The sequence below is a fragment of the Mytilus californianus genome, unplaced genomic scaffold (assembly GCF_021869535.1).
Source record: "Mytilus californianus isolate M0D057914Y unplaced genomic scaffold, xbMytCali1.0.p SCAF_39, whole genome shotgun sequence".
Classification (NCBI taxonomy): Eukaryota; Metazoa; Mollusca; class Bivalvia; order Mytilida; family Mytilidae; genus Mytilus; species Mytilus californianus.
This window is the reverse complement of record NW_026262689.1, coordinates 1,294,800-1,319,700: the sequence shown is the minus strand read 5'-3', so window position 1 is coordinate 1,319,700 and position 24,901 is coordinate 1,294,800. Positions and strand designations below refer to the sequence as shown.

Sequence of the window (24,901 nt, the reverse complement as noted above, 5' to 3'; positions counted from 1 at the left end):
ACTTGCACAATTTATCATTCCTTTTATTTACATACATGTATGTAGCTTTTACCACATTATAGAATGAAAAACAAGAATTTTATGAGATTAACAACAACATTCTCATAGGCGGATCCAGGGGGGCCCGGGCCCCCCCCCCCCCCCTTTTGTGGGAAAAATTTGGTTGATTATATAGGGAATCACTGAAGCATGACTGGAGCGGGCCCCCCCCCTTAGGTCAGTCAGTGGGCCCCCCTTATGAAAAGTTCTGGATCTGCCACTGATTCTAAATGTATAGTAAAAACAGATTGTTAAAAAATAAATTGAGTTAAATTATAATAGACTACTTTCGAGTTATATAAAAAAGAAGATGTGGTATGATTGCCAATGAGACAACTCTACACTAAGGACCAAATGAGTTGAAATGACACAGAAATTAACAACTATAAGTCACTGTACGGCCTTCAACAATGAGCAAAGCCCATACCGCCAAGTCAGCTATAAAAGGCCCCCAAATGACAAATGTAAAACAATTCAAACGAGAAAACTAATGGCCTAATTTATGTACATACATGTACGTACAGTATGTGATGGGTTGTTATGTTATGTATGTTACATGTACATGTATGTTCCCCACCGGAAAAAAATTGTCAATTATATGCACCTTTATGACGTCATTCATTTACCAGATAGAGGGATTCACCTGTATTCCTACACTCGAATTCATCAAGCGATCAAGTGATCATCATTATGCAGGATAAACTAGAAATAATGTTTGTTCCACAGGTCATTTAATTACAAGAAATGTTTAAGATTAATCATCATATTCATGATTCAGACCATATGTACTTACCATAACATTTTTTTATCCACCTTCTATATTTACATTTATGACAGGTTTATGCAGAAGTTGTGTAGAAAGACACAAGAAAACATACCTTACAGTTGTAGATGTACAAAATGATATTGGTAGGTTTATAATATATACATTTACTACCTGTTTTCATCTTTTAGACAGCAAATAAGGGAAGATTTATAAGAATATCATGTGACTTTGATTCTTAAGGCCATACTACATGTACAATGTACCTATATACATAATCATCATGATAATTTCTTGTAAATGGATATTAATTTGCTTGTATAAATTTACAGAATACTGTAAAGGTTGCTCAATATTTCCGGCCTTGATAATTTACTTTTAATCAAATGTAAATCAGAGAACTACAGTTAACGGAGGTATATACCAGAACAGAACAAAACATCGAAATATCTAAGCTGGTTTCACTCCCCCATATCAATATTCCCTGATAAAAACATTGCCATTTGTCCAAAAAAAGTGAAGTACATGTATAAATCCTGGCAAATTCAGGAGGTGTGAGGTTTGCAAAAAACTAAGACCTGGTAGGCTTAACATGTATGCTATTATGCAATAGTAATATAACTGTACTAATTATAATGTTAATATAGGTGCAAATATTTACACTATTAAATACACACTGTATGTACTTCTTTAGGTATAAAAAAAGGAGATGTGGTATGATTGCCAATAAGACTACCAAAATTCACATGAAGTGGATGCAACCATACAGCTTTAAACAATGATACAATCTAATACAGTACCATTTGGTTAGCTCTAAAAGTCCAAGACTTGAAAAATAGGAAACAATTCAACTGAGAAAACTAATGGCCTTTTTTATAACAAAACATTTACAAAAAAAAATATGACAGATATGAACCAAGCACAACATAAGTATGTGGTTTGAAGAGTTTATTTAAGTTCTTTTTTTATTAATCAGATTAACCATATATATGCATGTATGCATATTGAATTATTTGCATTTTAGAATGGAGTAATTTAAGCAAATATCTACCGATTGCGAAATTCTCGACATTAAGTTCAAGTACAGTATACAATTTTAACTTCTATTTCTATTTTTATTTAAGTGGAGTTCCATAAAGTTGCAATGAATTTTCATGAACAGAATATTAATAGAAGTGAACAGATGGTACCTTGCAGTCCATGTTTTTCACCAGCCACATATCCATCAGAAGATTACGGTAAACACAAAAATTGGTTTATACATACATTTGCTTATAGTTACATTAGATGTATGTGTCATTATAATATGTTATTCTGATTGGTTAACTGCAATCTTACGTTATTTCTTAATCAACTTCATTTCAAAATGAATTGTAACATTCATGTTGACAGGTGCTTCTACAATAAAGTGCCCAGGTAAATAAAAGAAAAAAAAAATGATAGTAATCATGGTAATTGTGTTTTCATGATCATAGCAAAAAAATGTAATTACAAGTATTGAATGCTTCTTTTGGTATTTTCATAGGGTTGTAAAAGCTTTGACCATGTACACATTTAAATAATAAAGCGCTTCATACAAAATGTACTTCGGTCAACGCTTTTACACCCCAATGAATTTACAAAAAGAAGCGTTCAATTCTTAAATGATGAATATGATCTTATTAAGTTGGTCATGTTGGATGTTCAATTTAATTTCAAGTTTTATGAACTTTTATCGTGAAACATTGACTGACATGACAACAATACAAATGAACTTTAGATTTACCCTTTTCCATCAGTCAGTCATGTTAGTATGTAATATATATATATGGTAATATATCAATGATATGTACTCACTACAGTCATCTTGTATAGTACAACACTGTTCAGCATAACTTGAGTCACAATGACCTATATTTCACACTTCACTGACTTTTGTTAAGTATTCAGTTCATATTCATTTATCAAAACACTCCTATAGTAATGTATCATCCTTTTGATCATGGATATATCAAAACTACATTATTGTAAAGAACTACACAATACATCAACAATTGCATCACAGTGACCTACATTTAATGCTACATTTAATGCTGAAACTAACTGATTAATGGGATGCTCATTATTTATAGATTATTTTTAAAATCATAGTAAGGATTATAATATGAATTCTCTCTATCAGTTGATGAAATGAATCCTGATGCTGCTGACATTAATTCAAGTCTGCAGAATTATAGTTCTGGTAAGTTTGATAAATAATACAGTATAAATCTTCATTTCCATGATTGATTGATTGATTGTTGGTTGCTTAACGTCCAGTGGCAAATATTTCATGCATATTCAGGACGAGAACAAGTTCACAATAAATACAATAGGTAGGTTCTGTAATAGATAAAGGGATTAAGGTCGGAGAAATTTAGACTACCACGGGAAATGAGGGTATATTGGATAGGGACAGAAATTAAGCCTTGCAACAGGTCACCTACGGACCCCTCAAAGAGTTGTTGCAAAGGTTCTTAACGTGCAAAGAGCGTGGCACTCTCTTTACACGAGGCATCGGATTTAACGTCCCCATTCTGACCGGACGTGGCTGCAAATTTGTACATCCCGCACAGCCAAACGGACGCCCCACTTTAGCACGGGTTTTACTGCCGGTCGGAGGAAGACCAATGGTGACCATACTTCTATTCCCCAGTCACCCTTGGGGTTCATTTCCATGAAGAGACCTATTGTAAATGTCAATCTTTAAAAAAATCTTCCCTGAAACTGCTGATTGGATTGTGTTTAATCTTAGCCAGGATCATAATTAATGTATCTATTATCAAATTTTTGTCAATTATGTAGGCCAACCAACAAACATTGATGCTGTTGCTAAAAATAGAAACAAATTATAGTGTGATTTTCATCAAACTTAAAGCTATCCTTATTATAAATTTATCTTTCAGAATGCCAGGTTGTTTTGTATTTTGCTGTCAAATTTAAGGACTTACTTAGGCCATGTTCACATTGACCTAAACTCAGTGTTGTGTTAGTGTAACTCACACGTAAACTAAACACAATTACGTTCCCATTGATAAAACTCAATGTGTACATGTAGTTTAAATCTTGTTTTGTCTACACGCAGTCGATAGTCAATATAGGCCTTGTGTAGGTTAAGTGTACACAAAACTAGGCATTTAGAACATTAATTTTACCATGTATATTTAAGGAAGAAACGATTTTTGAATAAAATTGATATTTATAACAATTATTTATAAAGTTCTTTACAGAAATATTTGTCTAAACGATATATTCATTTGTTATAAAAAAAACTTTGCGTAGCTTTATTAACCGGTACCCTTATCAAGACTCAAAGCAGTATCATTGCCGAACACATAATTCATTTGAAAAGGTCTTTCCGAAACCGACTCGACGTACACAGAAATATTTGCCACTGGTCTTTACTCAAACAACGATTCACTCATAAATGAATTACCAAAAGTGTGAGGTAAATGTATTGTTTGTCTTATATCTCAGATGCGTTAAATTACACTGAAAAATAAAAAAAAACATTACCCCCTCCCTTTGTCAAATACTCCCTGGAGAAGAAATACCATTTGAAACAAACAGAAAAGATATAAATGTAGTGATCCTTACATCTCTGTTTTTTCTTTGTCTGTATGCACACTGCTGCAGCCTACTTTTTCTAATGCATAATCGAGACATCTTTAGTATCTTTAAACTACTGCAAATCATCAAAATGGCTTTCATAAAGGAGCAACCATTTAACTTTAAAAAAAAAAGGGTGGGGTATGTTTTTTTTTTTTTTTTATCTGAGTCAGAATTTTTCTCGCAAATGTTTGTATTCAGTTTTTTTTTCGATGCTAGCAATCAAATATATAATATAATAATATATGGGGAAACTCTTGATTCAGATTATTTTTTTTTATCATCTGTATGACCAGATTTTTTTTTATCAAATTCGGGATCGGAATATTTTCCATCCCCTTTATATACGACCGCAAAAAAAATTTTGCGGTCGTATATTGGTATGACGTTGGCGTCGTCGTCGTCGTCGTCCGACGACACATTGGTTTTCGAACAATAACTTAAGTTTAAGTGAATGGATCTCTATGAAATTTTACCATGAGGTTCAATACCTCAAAAGGAAGGCTGGGATTGATTTTGGGGGTTATGGTACCAATAGTTAAGGAATTAGGGGGCCAAAAATAAGCATTTTTGTAACTTCAAGACAATAAGTTTATTGTTAGTGTATGGATCTCTCTGACATTGTACCACAAGGTTCCATATCACAAAGGGAATGCTGGGATTGATTTTGGGGGTAATTGCCTCAAAATTTTAGGAGTTAGGGGCCAAAAAATGGGGAAAAAAACCAAGCATTTTTCTCGTTTCATGACAATAACTTGTGTATAAGTGTATGGATCTTTTTGAAATTGTACTTCAAGGTTCCATATCACAAAGGGAAAGCTGGAATTGAGTTTGGGGTAATTGCCCAAAAAATTTTGGAAAAAGGGGCCAAAAATAAGCATTTTTCTTGTTTCCAGACAATAACTTGTGTTCAAGTGTATGGATCTCTCTGAAATTGTACTGCAAGGTACCATACCACAAAGGGAAGAATGGGATTGATTTTGGGGGTAATTGCCTCAAAATTTTAGGAATTACGGGCCAAAATGGGGCAAAAAACATGCATTTTTCTAGTTTCAGGACAATAACTTGTGTGTAAGTGTATGGATCTTTATGAAATTGTACTACAAGGTTCCATATCATAAAGGGAAAGCTGGGTTTAAGTTTGGGGGTAATTGCCCAAAACGTTTAGGAATTTGGGGCCAAAAAGGGGCCAAAAAACAAGCATTTTTCTTGTTTCCAGACAATAACTTGTGTGCAAGTGTATGGATCTCTCTGAAATTGTACTGCAAGGTACCATACCACAAAGGGAAGGATGGGATTGATTTTGGGGGTAATTGCCTGAAATTTTAGGAATTAGGGGCCAAAATGGGGCAAAAAACAAGCATTTTTCTAGTTTCAGGACAATAACTTGTGTTAGTGTATGGATCTTTATGAAATTGTACGACAAGGTTCCATATCACAAAGGGAAAGCTGGGTTTGAATTTGGGGGTAATTGCCCTAAACGTTTAGGAATTTGGGGCCAAAAAACAAGCATTTTTCTAGTTTCCAGACAATTACTTGTGTTCAAATGTATGGATCTCTCTGAAATTGTACTGCAAGGTACCACATCACAAAGGGAAGGGTGGGATTGAATTTGGGGATGATGAATCATAAGGGGGTTCAAAAAAATTTGGGGGGGGGGGGGATTTTTTTTCCTTTTTGCCAAAATTAAACTTTTTGGTTCTTTGATATGCTGAATCTAACCGTGTATTAAGTTTTTGGGTTTTGGGCCCCTATTTTAAATTGGTCCACATTGAGGTCCAAAGGGTCCAAAATTAAACTTTGTTTGATTTCATCAAAAATTGAATTATTGGGGTTCTTTGATATGCCGAATCTAACTGTGTATTTAGATTTTTAATTTTTGGTCCCGTTTTCAAATTGGTCTACATTAAGGTCCAAAGGGTCCAAAATTAAACTTAGTTTGATTTTAACAAAAATTGAATTCTTGGGGTTCTTTAATATGCTTAATCTAACCGTGTATTAAGTTTTTGGATTTTGGGCCCCGTTTTTAAATTGGTCCACATTGAGGTCCAAAGGGTCCAAAATTAAACTTTGTTTGATTTCATAAAATAATGAATTATTGGGGTTCTTTGATATGACGAACCTCACCTTGTATTTAGATTTTTAATTTTTGGTCCCGTTTTCAAATTGGTCTGAATTAAGGTCCAAAGGGTCCAAAATTAAATTTAGTTTGATTTTTACCAAAATTGAATTCTTGGGTTTTTTTTATTATGGGCCCAGTTTTCAAGTTGGTCCAAATAGGGGTCCAAAATTAAACTTAGTTTGGGGTTCTTTGATATGCTGAATCTAACCATGTATTTATATTTTTGATTTTTGGGCCCTGTTATCAAATTGGTCCACATTGAGGTCAAAAGCGTCCAAAATTAAACTTTTGTTTGATTTCATCAAAAATTGAATTCTTGGGGTTTTTTGATATGCTGAATCTAACCATGTATTTAGATTTTGGATATTAGACAAAATAGGTAAATGTCCAATTTAAATTTTTTAAGTTCTTAGACCACATTCATTCTGTGTCAGAAACCTATGCTGTGTCAAATATTTAATCACAATCCAAATTCAGAGCTGTATCAAGCTTGAATGTTGTGTCCATACTTGCCCCAACTGTTCAGGGTTCGACCTCTGCGGTCGTATCAAGCTGCGCCCTGCGGAGCATCTGGTTTGAAGTGAAATGGTCGTTCCCTTACTGCTAGAAAAGTTGTCCGAAAACTTTGCATTCGTTTCTACGTAATGAACATTTAAATGACATATAGTTTACAAGTGTGAACAAATCTTATGTACAGGCAATTAAACAAGGTGTATAGATGTGAACAAATTTAATGTGAAACCAGTGTCCATTACATTAAACTAATTGTAAAATTTACAAGAAGTGTTCCTTAAATCAGACAATGCAGGTTGCTACCATTCCTTGCAGTTGATGGCATTTATTTGGAAGAACAATTCTCTGTTTGATTAACGGGTAAAAGAATACAACTTCAGTGAAGTACAAAGTGGAAAAGACTTGTGTGATTCTAGAACGGGAACTTGTAGGATGCATGTGCTAAAATTTGCTAATGAAGGAAATAATATTGAAAATCCAGCAGATTTGAAGAGAGCACTAGAGAGTAACAAAGGTGTTAGAAATACCTTTGTAACACTAGTTGACATTTCAGTTGAGAACCCACCTGTTTTGATAGGGACAATTAAACACTTCAAGATCAGCAAGATGTCAAACTTTGTTTTTGAGGATCAAGGAATCAGAGTCTATCAAGCATTTGGTATAGGAAGTGGATATCTCATCACAAATACTATACTAGAAAAGATCTCCAGAAACCTCAGTTATGATGAGAGTAGGATAAAGGTAGGTTTGTGTATGTAAATAGGTTTTGTGTCTTTGACTCAACAAGAACAGCAAATCAAACAAGACATACAGATAACCTTGACAACATTAACACTAGTACTTGGATAACATTTTTAGCTCACCGGGCTAATGACAATTTTACCAATATTTTACTTTTTTTTACTACTGCATGTATCTTGAAAACTATAAAAGATAGATAGACACTTTAAATAGCAAAAAGGATCAAAAAGTCAATATTTACAAACTTTGCCGTAATTGTTGGTTTACTCCTGGTTCATGTTATAGTCATAAATTAGTGATTACCTTTATTGATATATTTCTTACTATTTTTTGCATTTCAGAGTGAGACAAAAACGAAAAAAAATAGAGAAAAACGGTAAACAGAAAAAAAATTAGCAGCAAAACAAGATATACCAAAAAAAAAGAATTTTTTCATGAATTCTATTAAAGTCCACAATGTAAGAAAGTATCTAATGTCATGAATGTTGAAGTTACTCATAGACCTAGGTTAGAAATACAGACTCTTTACAGCCTGTATATATTTACAGACTGTTTGGTCACTTTCTTAATATTACAAAAAAAACATGTAGATATACCATTTGTATATATGAAAAAGTTTTAACAAATTAATTTTTTAAAGTATGTTATAGACGATATCAGATTTATAAACATGATATAAAGATATGGCTTTTAATCAGTAATGTCAAATATTACCCATTTTTTTATTTTCAGATTATAGAAGAGCCCTGTGAACATGGTGAAGAAACGTTTAATTTAAGACCAACAAAACTCAAGTTGAATAATTCAGTAGGGCATGGAGATTTAAGTTGCACAATTCCTGGGTGTGTCAAGTCGTTTAGAAAACCTTCCACTCTAGAACAACATCTTGCCATTGGACAACATATTTACCATGAAAATGACAAAATAACTGATGTTGCCATGGAAGTTTGGGCAGAGATTGATTGATTGATTGTTGGTTGCTTAACGTCCAGTGGCAAATATTTCATGCATATTCAGGACGAGAACAAGTTCACAATAAATACAATAGGTAGGATCTGTAATAGATTAAGGGATTAAGGTCGGAGAAATTTAGACTGCCACGGGAAATGAGGGTATATTGGATAGGAACAGAAATTTAGCCTTGCAACAGGTCACCTACGGACCCCTCAAAGAGTTGTTGCAAGGGTTCTTAACGTGCAAAGAGCGTGGCACTCTCTTTACACGAGGCATCGGATTTAACGTCCCCATTCTGACCGGACGTGGCTGCAAATTTGTACATCCCGCACAGCCAAACGGACGCCCCACTTTAGCACGGGTTTTACTGCCGGTCGGAGGAAGACCAATGGTGACCATACTTCTATACCCCAGTCACCCTTGGGGTATGTTTGGGCAGAGAAGTGCACCCATGGTACCAATATAAACTATAATGAACAACAAGATGAGCATAGTATTGTTATTGGAGCAGATTTTATGGATATGCCATCAAACCTTAAGTCTGGGTGGGCCTTAAAATCAGAAAGGAAATTTGTGCGTTTCAAGGCTTCAGTTAAGGATTATATCAAACAAATGTTTGATGAAGGTGAGAGGACTGGCAAAAAGGCAAATCCCCTTACTGTAGCAAATAAAATTCGAAATGAAAAAAAAACGATGCAGGTGGAAGATTATTTGCTCCTGATGATTGGGTCACAGCACAACAGGTTAGAGGTGTATTTGCCAGCTTACAATTAAAACTACAGAAACAGAACCCAGAACGTCCAGGATTAGAATTGAACTTAAAAACAGAAGTTGATGATGACTTGAATGAAGTTCTAACAGAGTTAGATGCTATTGAGACTTTGAACATTGTTGACTCTGTAACTGAACAAATATCTTAGGACCAATGTGTTCATTATGTCTTTAAGGATTATGTTTACTTTTGTTGTTCCAATGCTAAACATATTGAAATTTAATAGAAAATCCACAGCCTTCCTCTTGTACTGTTATGTCTGACAATTCTTTGCTTGATACTATAAAAGCTGAAATTTTTGTGGCGGATTTAATTTCCTTTATTTCAAGGAAAGAGTATATCCATGATATTAAATCCCCCACTAACAAGATCTCTGTATTAAAGTCTGGATTTTCTGCAAAAATTAATAACTAATATTGCATTAAACAATGTTTCCCTTTGGTCATGTTGGTATATGTATAAAATGGCACATCTCTATTAACATGATTAATTATCATGATTATTATTTTTGCTGTTATAAAATTATTGCACTTTGAAAATTTATTGAGACACCTACTGACAAAGCTATGGAAGGGGTCATAAACCTAACCACTTTAAATTCTTAGGGCCAATGTGTTCATTATGTCTTTAATCACTAAAGTTTCTAGTTAACATTCTTGTCTGTCTATCTTTCTGTCCTTCTTTCAGTCCAATAAGCTAAGGGCTAGCATCTCTCATCTGCAACTCCTCCTAAACAACTGAATGGCTTTTTCACCTTGACCTCATTCTAGTAACACTTTATTTTTGTATAGGAATAGCAAATTTCTAACCCTTCATAGTGGGTACAATGTTTGGTACAAACATGTATACATGTATAATTTGTTCTAAAAAGTAATTTCCATTCTGTTATTAAGCACTCTGTTGAATTTAATTGATATATACACAAGCTTTAAATCAAAGATATCTCCAGCAACTCTTTTTATATACAAAGGTACCACTTGAAGTTTAGCATCTTTATGACTTGGGCATTTCCAGTGATGTATAAAAAAGTTAAAGAACATGAACATTTATATGATTTATGTAATGGGTATTTACTTCACATTACTAGTCATGCTGGATCTCTGATACTGTCTGCAATTAACTTTATAGTATTGAAGACTTATTTAATCACTTTAATAAAAATTGTTCTAACATGTGCTTGATAATCATGATAATGTTGCTTGAAATTGATGTACATGTATTTAAAAATTTTGTTCTGTTTCTTGTACTTGTATTTCATTTTTTTTTATTTGTTATTATTCATTAAATCATAAAAACTTTCAAAATGTAGTTTTAGATATGCAAAATCAGATTATATGTATAAAAAAGACTTATCGACTGTTCATAAGTTTGATTAAATTCTATCCTTTCGTGGTTGAAACATGTATAAGTTCCCCACCCACCCCCTTCTTTTCCCAAATCATACTAATACATTTTTGATAAAGGTCATCCAAATTAGATAAAGAGAGAAAGTGTGGGTAGCAAATAATATACATGCAAACTGTATATACAACAGGCTATTTAAATGACTTAATAATGATGTTGTTTTTTTAATGAAAAAGGGGGGTATTCAATCATTTTTTTTTAAATTTGATATCCAATCCATTATTGATTTATTTGAATATTAATGCTTTTTAAAACAGTTTTGTATGTTTTATTCATTAGTTAATACAAAATTAAAATTTAAAACTCTGATAATATGATAGAGCCAAATTCAGAAGAAAATATGTCCAATATTTCATAAAAAAATCACTATTTTGAAATTACTACTAGATGAAAATAAATTTGAACCCGAGTAAAATCTTTTAGTTAATTTTAATATAGGTGATAAATGTTCAGTAACAAACAATTTCATAAAACTTTAAGCGTCCGTAAATTTTTTTTTGCAATTTTAAAATGGGTTTTTTCAATTTTTTGAGGTAATGGGTTATCTCCCTTGAACAAAATATTTTTTTGAAAAAAAAGAAGATATCTAAAAGAATGGAAAAGTCAAATTAACTATCCAATTACTTGTTTAAACTATGAAAACAATCAGATGTTGTGCAATAGGCAGACAAATAGTGGATTAAAAAATTGTCATTTGTAAAGCAAAATTGCGCCAAAATTAGGCTGAAAACATTAAGCCCCCTAAAAGACCCCCCAAATTAAAAAAAAAAAAAAATACATTTCATATCTTCAATATATATGCAATGCATACAATAAATTTCATGAAATTCTGAGAACCCTCTGGAATTAACATCTGCCTGGCTCTATCATAGAATGGCAGTTAAGACAAATCAAGTATTGGATTTACCACAGCCAGATGATGATAGTATTTTAGGAACAATTTCAAAAGTGACGTATAGTCAAAAATGACCAAGTTATATTCTCTAAAATCTATAGTAGAATGATCGAGAGAATTTGCCATGTAGTATTAATAAATAAAGTTAATACATGCACTTCTGACAATTCTTCAAAGATAGCATCCATTCAATATTTTGTATTTCACCACAAGAACAACAAATGTGCGGCAATTGTGAAATTCATTACACTAAAGGAAGAAATGACATTGCTTCATAGGTCTGTCAGTCACTTAATTACGTGTACATCCCGCACAGCCAAACGGACGCCCCACTTTAGCAAGGGTTCTACTGCCAGTCGGAAGAAGACCTGTGATGACCATACTTCTATTCCACAGTCACCCTTGGGGATTGATGTTCATGTATGTTGTGAATAAAGTTGAGAAAGTTTCAGCATGATTTAATAAGTAATTTCTGCAATTTTTATCTTGCATGCATACTTAACGGGCATACATACATGTCGAAATACTGTCCCTGTACATAGGGGAACAAAGAAACATGACCATATCAGAAAGAAGACCTTTGATTTAGAGTAAAAAAACCATTACATTAGGTATAACAACAAATGATTAAAAGAAGGGTGACCTGACAAGACAGATTCAAAAATTTGATGGAATAAAAAACTGTAGGGCCAGACAAATCTCAGTAAACATTTTAATTTGATATTTTCAGCCAATTTCTGACCTAAATGGTTCTTATTTGCCTAGTAGAAACATGGTGTTTTTTTTTCTTTCGTCATCAACAATTTATCTGCTTAGCTCAATTTAACAGGAACCATGTAACTATGATAAGTCATAGATATTTGGTATGCAGTTGCATTACATTTTCATTGTGGTCATTTTCATTGTAGCTCCTTCCACTCAGTCATGGTTCATTGATATGTGGTATATAATCGCATTAACACCAGTATGTTTTATTTCTATGGGGATTGAATTATCCCACCGATCATTTTGCATCTTTGTTCCTGATTATGTTACTTTTTATGGAACAATAAAATAGTAAATGATATTTGGTGGGCAGATGCCATAGCAACAGTTCAATCATGAAACTTTTGAATGTCTTGAATTGAACTTTTTTGTTAAATTATTTTCAGTTTTGCAGATATTAGTAATATGATTGATTGATTGATTTTTGGTTGCTTAACGTCCAGTGAAAAACATTTCATGCATATTTAATCCGTGTCAAATCTGTTTTCCGAGTCTGCCAATTTTTTTTTCTGAATCAAACATTTGCCTCCAGCATCAATAAATCGCTAAAAGCAAAATATGATAAATAAAATAGCAAAATCCAATCTGTGTCAAATCTGTTTTCCGAGTCTGCCGATTTTTTTGTTCTCGACAGCCTTCAATATCTCTTCAAATTTCACCTCACAATTTGTTTAAATTATCAGGAACATTTAATTGAAACAAATTTGGCACATGTAACGTCGGAAATAAGCGTTTTTCGGATCTATTCCAACGTTTTCAATCGTTGGACAAAATGACTATCGTATTGTTATGTTTCCCATGTAGTTAATAAAACAAGAATCTAGGCACTTTGTTCTTTTCGTGTATCTAACTTTTGTTTTGATAAATTATAAATAATTATTGAATTATCAGGTAAAAAACTCCGCTTTGACAAATGAAATATCAGCTTGGACAAATTGACTTCCGCCTGTAAAAGGACTGTAACAGTAAAGAGAAGAATTTATAGAATCTACAGTTTTTGAACTCACGAACAATGAGGCAAATATTTGTACTTTTGGTAGACGTTATTATTATCTTACCTCTTTTGGACATTTGATGCTAAATCTACTTATAAATTTCACTTTCAGTCGTTGAGTCAACGAATAACATCGTTGGGCACTTTTCTTGTTCCAGTTTTTAACATATGCAGCCGCCGAGTCAAATGAAATTTAATAAAATAACGGGTTTAATTTCACAAAGAACAGACACTTGTCGTTGTTCCCGCCAAGTTTTAGGAAGATCGGAGAATAAGAAATAGGATCACTACGCATAAGAGTTAAAACAGTTGTTCGAAAATGAAACGTTTGACACCCGTTTTTTCACATAGCTTTGATGTTGACCAAGAGCTATAAGTACATAATTGAAAACATGTACTGAATTTTGTTTTTATAGTGGTTGGTGTTTGGTAACATTTTTGTTTTGTTTTGCGGGGGAAATTTGAAGATTCTCTTTTAAATCCATGGGATTGTAGGAACGTCTTACATCCAACTAGTTTTATTTTTTAAACGTTACGAACCGCCTTTCTATATAAATACTTTACGTTACGAATGACTACCTTCAAAGTTACGTACGGCTTCCTGGTTTTTTTACCGTCGTATAAAACCATTATTTCGTTATTCTATCTCCAGAACGCTTGATATTCGTGTTTATTATACAGGCTTTTACCAATGTTCTCTACCAACGATGCTGTTGATCAAAAGTATTTTGGAAATATAAAATCGTATCGGTAAGGTCATCTGCCATATTGGGTCGTACGTAAAGGAAGTTACGAACAGCCGCTTTCCCCCAGTGAATATATCATTTATGAAATGAAATTAATATAAATAATAAGTCCTTTAATGCAGTTATATCCTATCCGCAATTATAGTACATTAAAATTAGTATGACATTGGTTAATAATATGAAAACCTCATCCTGACCGTTGGAAAAGGTACAACGCTAGACTATGGGTAATAATACTCTTTGCATGTAGAAACCGTATAAGAATAAGAATAAAAATACTTTAATAATTCAATTATGGCCCCTGGCGGGTCTCATCATACTATAAACGACAAATTTATTTTCCATTACCTGTGTGAATTATAAAAAATAATTGACACTTGTTGTACAGTGACTTAAGTGTCTTGCGTCAGGTGTTTCAACATGATGAACAAATAGATATAACTTACTTAATGTTACTTTGGTCTGCTGTATTGTAAACAATAAACCGGCCTAATATAAACAATTCAATGGCCTTATACCAACTATTGCTATTGTCTGGTTTGAGAAGAAGCTGTCTATATTGAATGTTTTAGTTTTGTACTATTATTCTGGCTGCATATGTTTTTAAACAAAGTTAAAACTTTTGAATCTAGTTGTGCTTCCATAGGAATAAATCATACAAGAAACTTCTAAACGTATACCCAGTAATATGCTCAAAATCCAATATTTTGTAATAGATGTGCCTAGGTTAATTCCCCTTAATGTCTACAGATTAATTATTTAGTATTTAAATGTTTATTTTAAGTTTAATTTGTTTTAAACATAGTTAGATAAAAGTAAGGATTGTTAATTTTACTATTTTATTATTTAACTTTGATGTTTCTAGAATTGTTAAGAATATTCATTTATTCAACTTTTCTTTCATACCTTTTCTGTTAAAGTTATCCTGATTAATGGCAAGTTTAGGATTTTGATTTCCAGTCAGTCGGAGTCTGCCTTGCACAGGCTATCAAATACTCTCCGGAATGTATCATTCCACTTGAGGCTAGAGTTAGCCACCGCTTCGGTGCAGTTCGCCAGAGTTAGTCACCCCTTTTTTTGGTGCAAGTAATTCAATTTTTTGAACACAACGCGAAGCAAATTTTCTTTACTTAAGACTTACTCTGGAAATACCTCATTTTACATTTGAATTACTTTATTTTTGAACTTCATTTTAGAAAGTTCCATACTCCTGTTTAATCCGACTTGCAATTGTTGCTCATTTGTGAATAAATATAGTTTCATTTGATTTATTGTCTGTTGCTCAGCCATAATCTGATATCAGGTATCCAGATGGTCGAATAGGGACGAAGTACTGGCCACCACACGTCACGGGAGGTGTCTTCACCGACCCCCTCCTGTTACAATTTGCATAACACTATCATTATTGCTTAAAGTTGATAAGATATCGCATTGCAGGATTCAGGCAAACCAAAGCAGTACATTTTCCTTTCACTTATTCGTGTCACATTCTGTTTACAGTGATACAAAATATCTCTTTATATGATGAATGGATTGGTCAATTAGAATTCTTCTCTTGGTTTACACTTCGATAAACCATGTTCCGAAACTACTTTCGTAACTTTCACTGATCTATTCATGTGCGATATGCCTGTAGGCAGGGATCCAGGGATTTTCAGCAAATTGAGATTGAAAAACAAATACATAACAGTTTCTATTCTAATGCATATATAACTAAAAAAATATAAGCCCCCCCCCCCCCCAAAAAAAAAGGAAGAAAACGAAAACTAACTCTCTTCTGGCAAAGAATAACTTAAATATTCAAAGAGTTTTGTCATTTCTTCTTTACAATATGCTGCCAAGTCTGTTCTTTCTTTTGGACACTGCCCCCAAAGGTGACTGGGGAATAGAAGTATGATCACCATTGGTCTTCCTCCGACCGGCAGAAAAAAAAACCTTGCCAAAGTGGGGCGTCTGTATGGCTGTGCGGGATGTACAAATTTGCAGCCACGTCCGGTCAGAATAGGGACGTTAAATCCGATGCCTCGTGTAAAGAGAGTGCCACGCTCTTTGCACGTTGAGAACCCTTGCAACAACTCTTTGAGGGGTCCGTAGGTGACCTGTTGCAAAGCTAAATTTCTGTCCCTATCTAATATACCCTCATTTTCCGTGGCAGTCTAAATTTCTCCGACCTTAATGTATTACAGAACCTACCTATTGTATTTATTGTAAACTTGTTCTCGTCCTGAATATGCATGAAATATTTGCCACTGGACGTTAAGCAACCAACAATCAAACAATCAATCTTTTGGCCACTTGTTAAATTCAAGAACATAGAACAGCTAAATAGGTTCTTCGCTAAAGTTTTTGAACCTGAAAAAAAGTTTTAAATTTTATTTGAATAATAGATTTTTTTTTTTTTTCAGTACTCACTGATTTAACAAGCTAACTTTACTTACAATGTACAGTAAAACAGATCACTCCACTCAACCATTGTACACCCCAAGGGTGACTAGGGTATAGAAGTATGGTCACTATTGGTCTTCCACCGACCGGCAGTAAAACCCTTGCCAAAGTGGGGCGTCTGTATGGCTGTGCGGGATGTACAAATTTGCAGCCACGTCCGGTCAGAATAGGGACGTTAAATCCGATGCCTCGTGTAAAGAGAGTGCCACGCTCTTTGCACGTTGAGAACCCTTGCAACAACTCTTTGAGGGGTCCGTAGGTGACCTGTTGCAAAGCTAAATTTCTGTCCCTATCTAATATACCCTCATTTTCCGTGGCAGTCTAAATTTCTCCGACCTTAATCTATTACAGAACCTACCTATTGTATTTATTGTAAACTTGTTCTCGTCCTGAATATGCATGAAATATTTGCCACTGGACGTTAAGCAACCAACAATCAATCAATCAATCTTTTGGCCACTTGTTAAATTCAAGAAGTTAAATTCAAGAACATAGAACAGCTAAATAGGTTCTTCGCTAAAGTTTTTGAACCTGAAAAAAAGTTTTAAATTTTATTTGAATAATAGATTTTTGTTTTGTTTTCAGTACTCACTGATTTAACAAGCTAACTTTACTTACAATGTACAGTAAAACAGATCACTCCACTCAACCATTGTACACCCCAAGGGTGACTAGGGTATAGAAGTATGGTCACTATTGGTCTTCCACCGACCGGCAGTAAAACCCTTGCTAAAGTGGGGCGTCTGTTTGGCTGTGCGGGATGTACAAATTTGTAGCCACGTCCGGTCAGAATCGGGACGTTAATTCCGATGCCTCGTGTTAAGAGAGTGCCAAGCTCTTTGCACGTTAAAAACCCTTGTAACAACTCTTTGAGGGGTCCGTAGGTGACCTGTTGCAAGGCTAAATTTCTCTCCTTATCCAATATACCCTCATTCCCCGTGGCAGTCTAAATTTCTCCGACCTTAATCCCGGACGCCCCTATTACAGAACCTACCTATTGTATTTATTGTTAATTTGTTCTTGTCCTAAATATGCATGAAATATTTGCCACTGGACGTTAAGCAACCAACAATCAATCAATCAATGAACCATTGTATTACCTTTTTGTTTATAACATCACATGATTCATAAAAAAGTAAAAAAAAAAATCCCCAAGGGTGACTGGGGAATAGAAGTATGGTCACCATTGGTCTTCCTCCGACCGGCGGTAAAACCCTCGTCAAAGTGGGGCGTCCGTTTGGCTGTGCAGGATGTACAAATTTGCAGCCACGTCCGGTCAGAATGGGGACGTTTAATCCGATGCCTCGTGTAAAGAGAGTGCCACGCTCTTTGCACGTTAAGAACTCTTGCAACAACTCTTTGAGGGGTCCGTAGGTGACCTGTTGCAAGGCTAAATTTCTGTCCCTATCCAATATATCCTCATTTCCCGTGGCAGTCTAAATTTCTCTGACCTTAATCCCTTAATCTATTACAGAATCTACCTATTGTATTTATTGTGAACTTGTTCTCGTCCTACATATGCATGAAATATTTGCCACTGGACGTTAAGCAACCAACAATCAATCAATAAAAAAAAAAAAATTTAATCAAATTTAAGTCACCTTTTTCAATGTATTCCACAGTTTTGTCTATCAGTGTGTTAAGACATACATCCACTTTGAGGTCAACTGGGTGCTCAGCTCCTGGAATAGTCAACTTAATTTATCCACAAGTCCTTTCAGTTGGGTTAAATTTTTCATTAAATGCCATTAAGTTTGGTCCTCCAGAGACTTTCAAATCAACCATCATAAGGACTGAAGCCCATAAATGTGGCATAACCTTGGTCCTCCAGAGACTTTCAAATCAACCATCATAAGGACTGAAGCCCATAAATGTGGCATAACCTTGGTCCTCCAGAGACTTTCAAATCAACCATCATAAGGACTGAAGCCCATAAATGTGGCATAACCTCGGTGACCAATATCTTTTAGCTATAGTTAAAGTAATAGATTTTAACACAATCAGTGGCAAAAGTAATAAAATTCAAATATTTAATGGCAGCTTAGAAAATTCAAATAAAACAATAATGTTAACTCAAACTAAGCTTCAAGAACTAGAAGAGGTTTCTTGGATACACTCTTATTCGACTGTCTCAAGGGAACATGGCCCCATTCACTGGTAGGGTGCGTGAAGTCTACCTCCTGAGGGACAGTGGCCGGCAAAAGTTGCTTCAAACTATCTTCCTCATCATCTTGATGATCCTTCAACAAAATTTTTCTGAATGGTGTTGCTAATGAAGGAGTTGATACCAAGTGTGAGGCGGGTGGTGACCTAAGAAAACTAAAACTAGAATCAAGGTCTGAATCTGTTAGAAGTCTAGTGGATACCTGCTCCAGGACCTCATGCACTAACTCCATTGTTCACTCCTGTATTCTGATGACGATAGATGTTCAAATCTTAAAGGCGGTAATACAGATTAAGACTCTGATGAGGCCAGCTCTGCATCAGAGTCTAGTGGACCAAATGTTGGTATATAAGATCTAATTGAGGTCAAATCCAAGGAGTAGGTGCTATCTCCAGACGAGCAACTTATCGGATCTCTTATGGTGCCTTTGTTACTATGCCCATCAACCGAAAATCTTGATCTGGTTTTGGCTAATACGGGTTCTCACTTTTCTTGAAGTGGAAAATGTCCCCCTCAAATGTCTGGGCAGCTATAACCTCTGCCTTCTGCTCACAGTATTTCCGATGAAAATTAATGTGGGCCTTTAGTTGACTCTCCCCCCCAAGGGTGACTGGGGAATAGAAATATGGTCACCATTGGTCTTCCTCCGACCGGCGGTAAAACCCTCGCTAAAGTGGGGCGTCCGTTTGGCTGTGCGGGATGTACAAGTACGCAGCCACGTCCGGTCAGAATGGGGACATTAAATCCGATGCCTCGTGCAGAGAGAATGCCACGCTCTCTGCACGTTAAGAACCCTTGCAACAACTCTTTGAGGGGTCCGTAGGTGACATGTTGCAAGGCAAAATTGCTGTCCCAATCCAATTTACCCTCATTTTCCAGTGGCAGTCTAAATTTCCCCGACCTTAATCCCGGATGGCCTACATTACAGAACCTACCTATTGTATTTATTGTTAATTTGTTGTCGTCCTGAATATGCATGAAATATTTGCCACTGGACGTTAAGCAATCAATCAATCAATTTAGTTGACTCTCTATAGTTGTCTTGTATTCACATAGCAAGCAATAGAACGGTACTTGCGTTAGCTCTACATGGTTCATCAAAACACGATATCTAGGCCCCTGATTGGGCTCCACCTCAGGGAACCTGAGGCACACCATTGCCCTTCTAATCGCTTTATTATGGGTGTAAGTACTCATCTGAAATAACATAGGACCTTAGAAACTTGTCTAATTATATTTTTTTTTAGAAAAGATCCCATAACTCTGCTCACCTGGAGAAAAAAATTCTTATTGTTTCATTAGCTAGAAACTTTCGTTAATTTTTAAAGGTTATAACCATACTAATAATAAAGGCGATCTGAGTATATCCAATATATGCTAACCCAAGTGTTTAGAATCTAAACACATACGATGGTATGTTCAACCAGTTTGCACTGCTTACATGTATCTGTATGTATTGAAAACTTGAATAATAGATATAAGAAGATGTGGTATGAGTGCCAATGAGACAACTATCCATCCAAGTCAAAATTTATAAAAGTAAACCGTTATAGGTCAAAGTACGGTCTTCAACACGGAGCCTTGGCTCACAACGAACACTAGAAACTTTACTAGTAATGAGTGCCCGAATTCATGAAATCCTACTGATAACAGCTTTATTCAAATTAATGATAAATGTTTCGAGTAAAGAGACTTTCTGATAATACTAGTCTTGAGATCTTGCAGAATTATTAACTCAGATACCCTTATACTTAAATGACATATAAGTTTTCTATCTCTGAACCTTTAATAATTTGTACATCTAAATTTAATAGGACTCTGTTAACCAACCAACGATTGTATGTTTTATAAGTTTAAATAGGTTTGCACTGCCGCGAATGCTAATTTAAACATTTATAATTTCCAAACAGAATAATTTCATTTAAATTTGGAAGCATTTTTATTGATGCATTTTCATTTAAAAGTTCCAAAAAGGAAAAAAAAATACGCTTCCGTCAAGAGATAAACGTTAACATTAAATATTTTCAATAGACGATAACTGGTCAGAAAATTTTGACAGAGTCCTTCCTTTTTGTCAAAATGGAAAAAGTAACGTAGATATAGCGTTTTCGGGCCCTTTTTATACTACCCGCGCCTCACATTTCACCCCTTATAGGCCAACTGTGCATTTGCAGATCGATAACCAATCAAATTATCTGCACAAGTGCCCCGTTGACCTTTTGATCGTTCAAATGTGCGCAAATGTGCTACAGTGCTTCTGACAGAGCAGAATCGAATATTTGATATACTAAACATATTTTAATATAAGTTTCAAATATCTTTTATTGTTTGTACATAAAAAATGATGTATTGTACAAAGTTATTTTAATCAAAGAATAAAAATTAGAATTTTAGTTTTCCCAGCCAATCGGATCCCAGACTGTAGTTGTTTACAATGGCAGATAGCGATGATGGCACAAGTTGTAGCGACACGATGTTCGACAGATAAAGCGGTAATTTACACTTCTCACTGATCTAAAGTGAATTCTAAAAGTCAATTCAACTTCAGGAAAAATGTGTGTGTAAGTAAGTTTAACTGACATGGCTCAATTATTAAAGTCAGTGTGACTGATTGTCGTTTTCAGCTCCTGCAACGTGTTTACAATGAGGAAAAATCTAAAAAAAAAAAAAAAAAACGTTCTGAAAATCATATTTCATATAAAATCTACATCCATATTAAAAAAACATACAAACAGACTACTTAAGTTATACACAGTTACCATACTCAGTAATTCGTAAGAGAATTGTAGGAGATGTAACCTTTAATCATACACTTTTTCTAGATAATTGTATTAGATGTAACCATAAAAGAGGGGCGAAAGATACCAGATGGACAGTCAAACTCATAGATCGAAAATAAACTGACAACGCCATGGCTAAACATGAAAAAAAAGACAGACAAATAATAGTACACATGACATAAAATAGAAAACTAAAGACTAAGCAACACGAACCCCACCAAAAACTGGGGGTGATCTCAGGTGCGCAGGAAAGGTAAGCAGATCCTACTCCACATGTGGCACCCGTCGTGTTGCTCATGTTATTACAAACCCGGTAAATAGTCTAAATCGGTAGGTCACATTCATGAAAAGGGAGAGGGATTGTAGTAACGACGTAAGGAACATATCCGATATCATCTGTGAAACGGTTATTCCATAACGGTCAACCAACTCGTGATGACGTCCATAAAATTAACGAAGAGATGATTTCAACTTCACCATTTGGAACTCTTGGGTTAAAAGCTTCCTTGTGAGCAACAATCCTCTATCAAGGACCCCCAAGGGTGACTGGGGAATAGAAATATGGACACCATTGGTCTTCCTCCGACCGGCGGTAAAACCCTCGCTAAAGTGGGGCGTCCGTTTGGCTGTGCGGGATGTACAAGTTCGCAGTCACGTCCGGTCAGAATGGGGACGTTAAATCCGATGCCTCGTGTAAAGAGAGTGCCATGTTCTTTGCACGTTAAGAACCCTTGCAACAACTCTTTGAGGGGTCCATAGGTGGCCTGTTGCAAGGCTAAATTTCTGTCCTTATCCAATATACCCTCATTTTCCCGTGGCAGTCCAAATTTCCCCGACCTTCATCCCGGACGGCCTCTATTACAGGACCTACCTTTTGTATTTATTGTTAACTTGTTATCGTCCTGAACATGCATGAAATATTTGCCACTGGACGTTAAGCAACCAACAATCAATCAATCAATCTATCAAGGAAATCATGATAGGCAATAGAAGCACGGGAATATCGTATCAATTGGGAGATATATACTCCTTATGCAGGCGCTGCTGGAATGTTGCTACTTAGAAATGGAAAGTTCACAATAGGGAAGCTGAAATCAACTCTTTTGTCGGAAAGTTTTGTTTTCAATCGACCCTCATTGTCAATTTCTAGATGTAAGTCAAGATATGAGGCCGACTTAACTGTATCTGTTGTATCCTTTATCTCTAGTTCGATGGGATAGATGCGTTCAACATAGTCACCAAATTTTGAATTATTTAGTGAGAGAACATCATCTATATAGCGGAAAGTAAAGTTAAAGGATATTGCTAACTTCTTATCTTGCTTCCTAAGAAGTTCCTGTATGAAGTCAGCCTCATAATAATAAAGAAACAAGTCGACAAGAGGGGCACAATAGGTTCCCATTGGAATGCCGACAGTCTGTTGAAAAACACGTCCTCCAAACATAACAAATAAGAAATCAAGCAGCTTGATAATGTCAGTTTCAGAGAATTTTTTGTTTGAATTAGAGTGATCCTATACAAAGTAGGATTGATCCCTCCCTAAGAAAAGATACTAATACCTACGTTGGCCATTCTTTTTTATAAAACAAAGCAATACCAACTCTTTCAATTTTTCTTTTAGTTTAGAATGGGGAATACTTGTGTAAAGTGTAGAAAAGTCATATGTTTTTATACTTTTGCAAGATGAAAGAGTCTTTAGATTGTATGTACTCTAAAATATCTTTTTGAATTATTTAGTATTCACATCTGATTCACGCCACCTCTAGAATAGGCAGTTTCACAATAACTTTGAAGCCGGCTTTGATTGCTGATAAAATAGATGTTAATAATTTATAAAGAGGTTTCGTGGAACACTTGGAAGACCCAGCAATATACCGTTGTTTGTAAGGACACTTATGTAGTTTAGGTATCCAATACAGTGATGGAAGATCCAGTTCTTCATCTTTGGTTGAAATTCCAAAGGAACATAGAACAGACCTATGATTATCCAGGATTTCCTCTTTGGTAAGTGTCGTGAGGGTATATGTTGAGTTTCCAAGTGAATTGTCAATACCTAATTCATTTATCAAGCAGTTGATGTAATGAGTTTTACACCCAAAACATGTTGTTTGGGGCTTTATCTGCGGGGACTACAACATATTTGTCATGGAGGTAGGACAAATGTTTTGCAGCATTTGGGTCTTTAAAGATTGACGTAGCATGGGTATTGATATACCCATTCAGTTTCTTAATTCTATTTGTATCAACGACCTCACAGCCTTAATCCATTCGGAAAGAGTATATACGTCTTCATTCTCGCGCTTAGTAAATCAGTCACATTTGTCGATAATTTTACTACATGTCACCTTTAATCGGCAACTTTCTTTATCGATAATTTTACTATATTTTTTAGAAATTCGACAACACTTTATTGACAATAGTATTAACTCTAACATTTAATCAATCACTTACATATAATAATTGTATTTCATGTAACCTTAAATCAGCCACTTTTTTATTAGTTATTTTACAATAAATTCGATTTCTTTTCAATGAGAATTGAATTGTATAAGATGTAACCTTTAATCATACGCTTTTTTTCTAGATAATTGTATTAGATGTAACCATAATTCAGTCACATTTGTAGATAATTTTACTACATGTCACCTTTAAATGGCAATTTTCTTTATCGATAAATTTATTATACTTTGTATACACTTTATAGACAATTGTATAAACTGTAATATTTAATCAGTCACTTACCTATAATAATTGTATTACATGTAACCTTAAATCAGCCACTTTCTTCGTTAGTCATTTTACAATAAGTTAGACCTCTTTTCATAGAGAAATGTATAATATAAGATGTAACCTTTAATCATACACTTTTTGTAGATAATTGTACTAGATGTAACCATAAATCAGTCACATTTGTAGATTACTTTCCTACATGTCACCTTTAATCGGCAACTTTCTTTATCGATAAATCTACTATATTTTAGAATAAATTCGACAACACTTTATAGACAGTTGTATTGATAGTTATCAAAGGTACCAGGATTGTAATTTAATACGCCAGACGCGCGCTTCGTCTACATGAGACTCGTCAGTGACGCTCAGATCAAAATAGTTATGAAGCCAAACAAGTTCAAAGTTGAAGAGTATTGAGGACCCGTAATTCCCAAAAAATGTGCCAAA

The 24,901-nt window shown here is 34.7% G+C and overlaps 1 protein-coding gene and 1 long non-coding RNA gene across 2 annotated transcripts; both read left to right on the top strand.

The window, feature by feature from the left end:
• The first annotated feature begins 711 nt into the window (after nucleotides 1-711).
• Nucleotides 712-3,020, top strand: LOC127736884 (uncharacterized). The gene is made up of 3 exons (XR_007999237.1): nucleotides 712-948; nucleotides 1,927-2,040; nucleotides 2,964-3,020. It is a non-coding gene; the product is annotated as an uncharacterized LOC127736884 (long non-coding RNA).
• A 4,441-nt stretch (nucleotides 3,021-7,461) lies between these two features.
• Nucleotides 7,462-8,771, top strand: LOC127736866 (uncharacterized). The gene is made up of 2 exons (XM_052247440.1): nucleotides 7,462-7,805; nucleotides 8,538-8,771. The coding sequence occupies exons 1-2, from the start codon at nucleotides 7,497-7,499 to the stop codon at nucleotides 8,769-8,771; spliced, it is 543 nt and encodes a 180-aa protein (XP_052103400.1). The 5' UTR covers nucleotides 7,462-7,496.
• Nucleotides 8,772-24,901: the final 16,130 nt, after the last annotated feature.

What these genes read in the sequence shown, in the direction of transcription:
- LOC127736866 (XM_052247440.1), top strand. Translation starts at nt 7,497, where the DNA reads ATGCATGTGCTAAAATTTGCTAATGAAGGAAATAATATTGAAAATCCA. An exon ending in ATGATGAGAGTAGGATAAAG is followed by an intron (nt 7,806 to 8,537) that starts GTAGGTTTGTGT and finishes TTTTATTTTCAG; the next exon opens with ATTATAGAAGAGCCCTGTGA.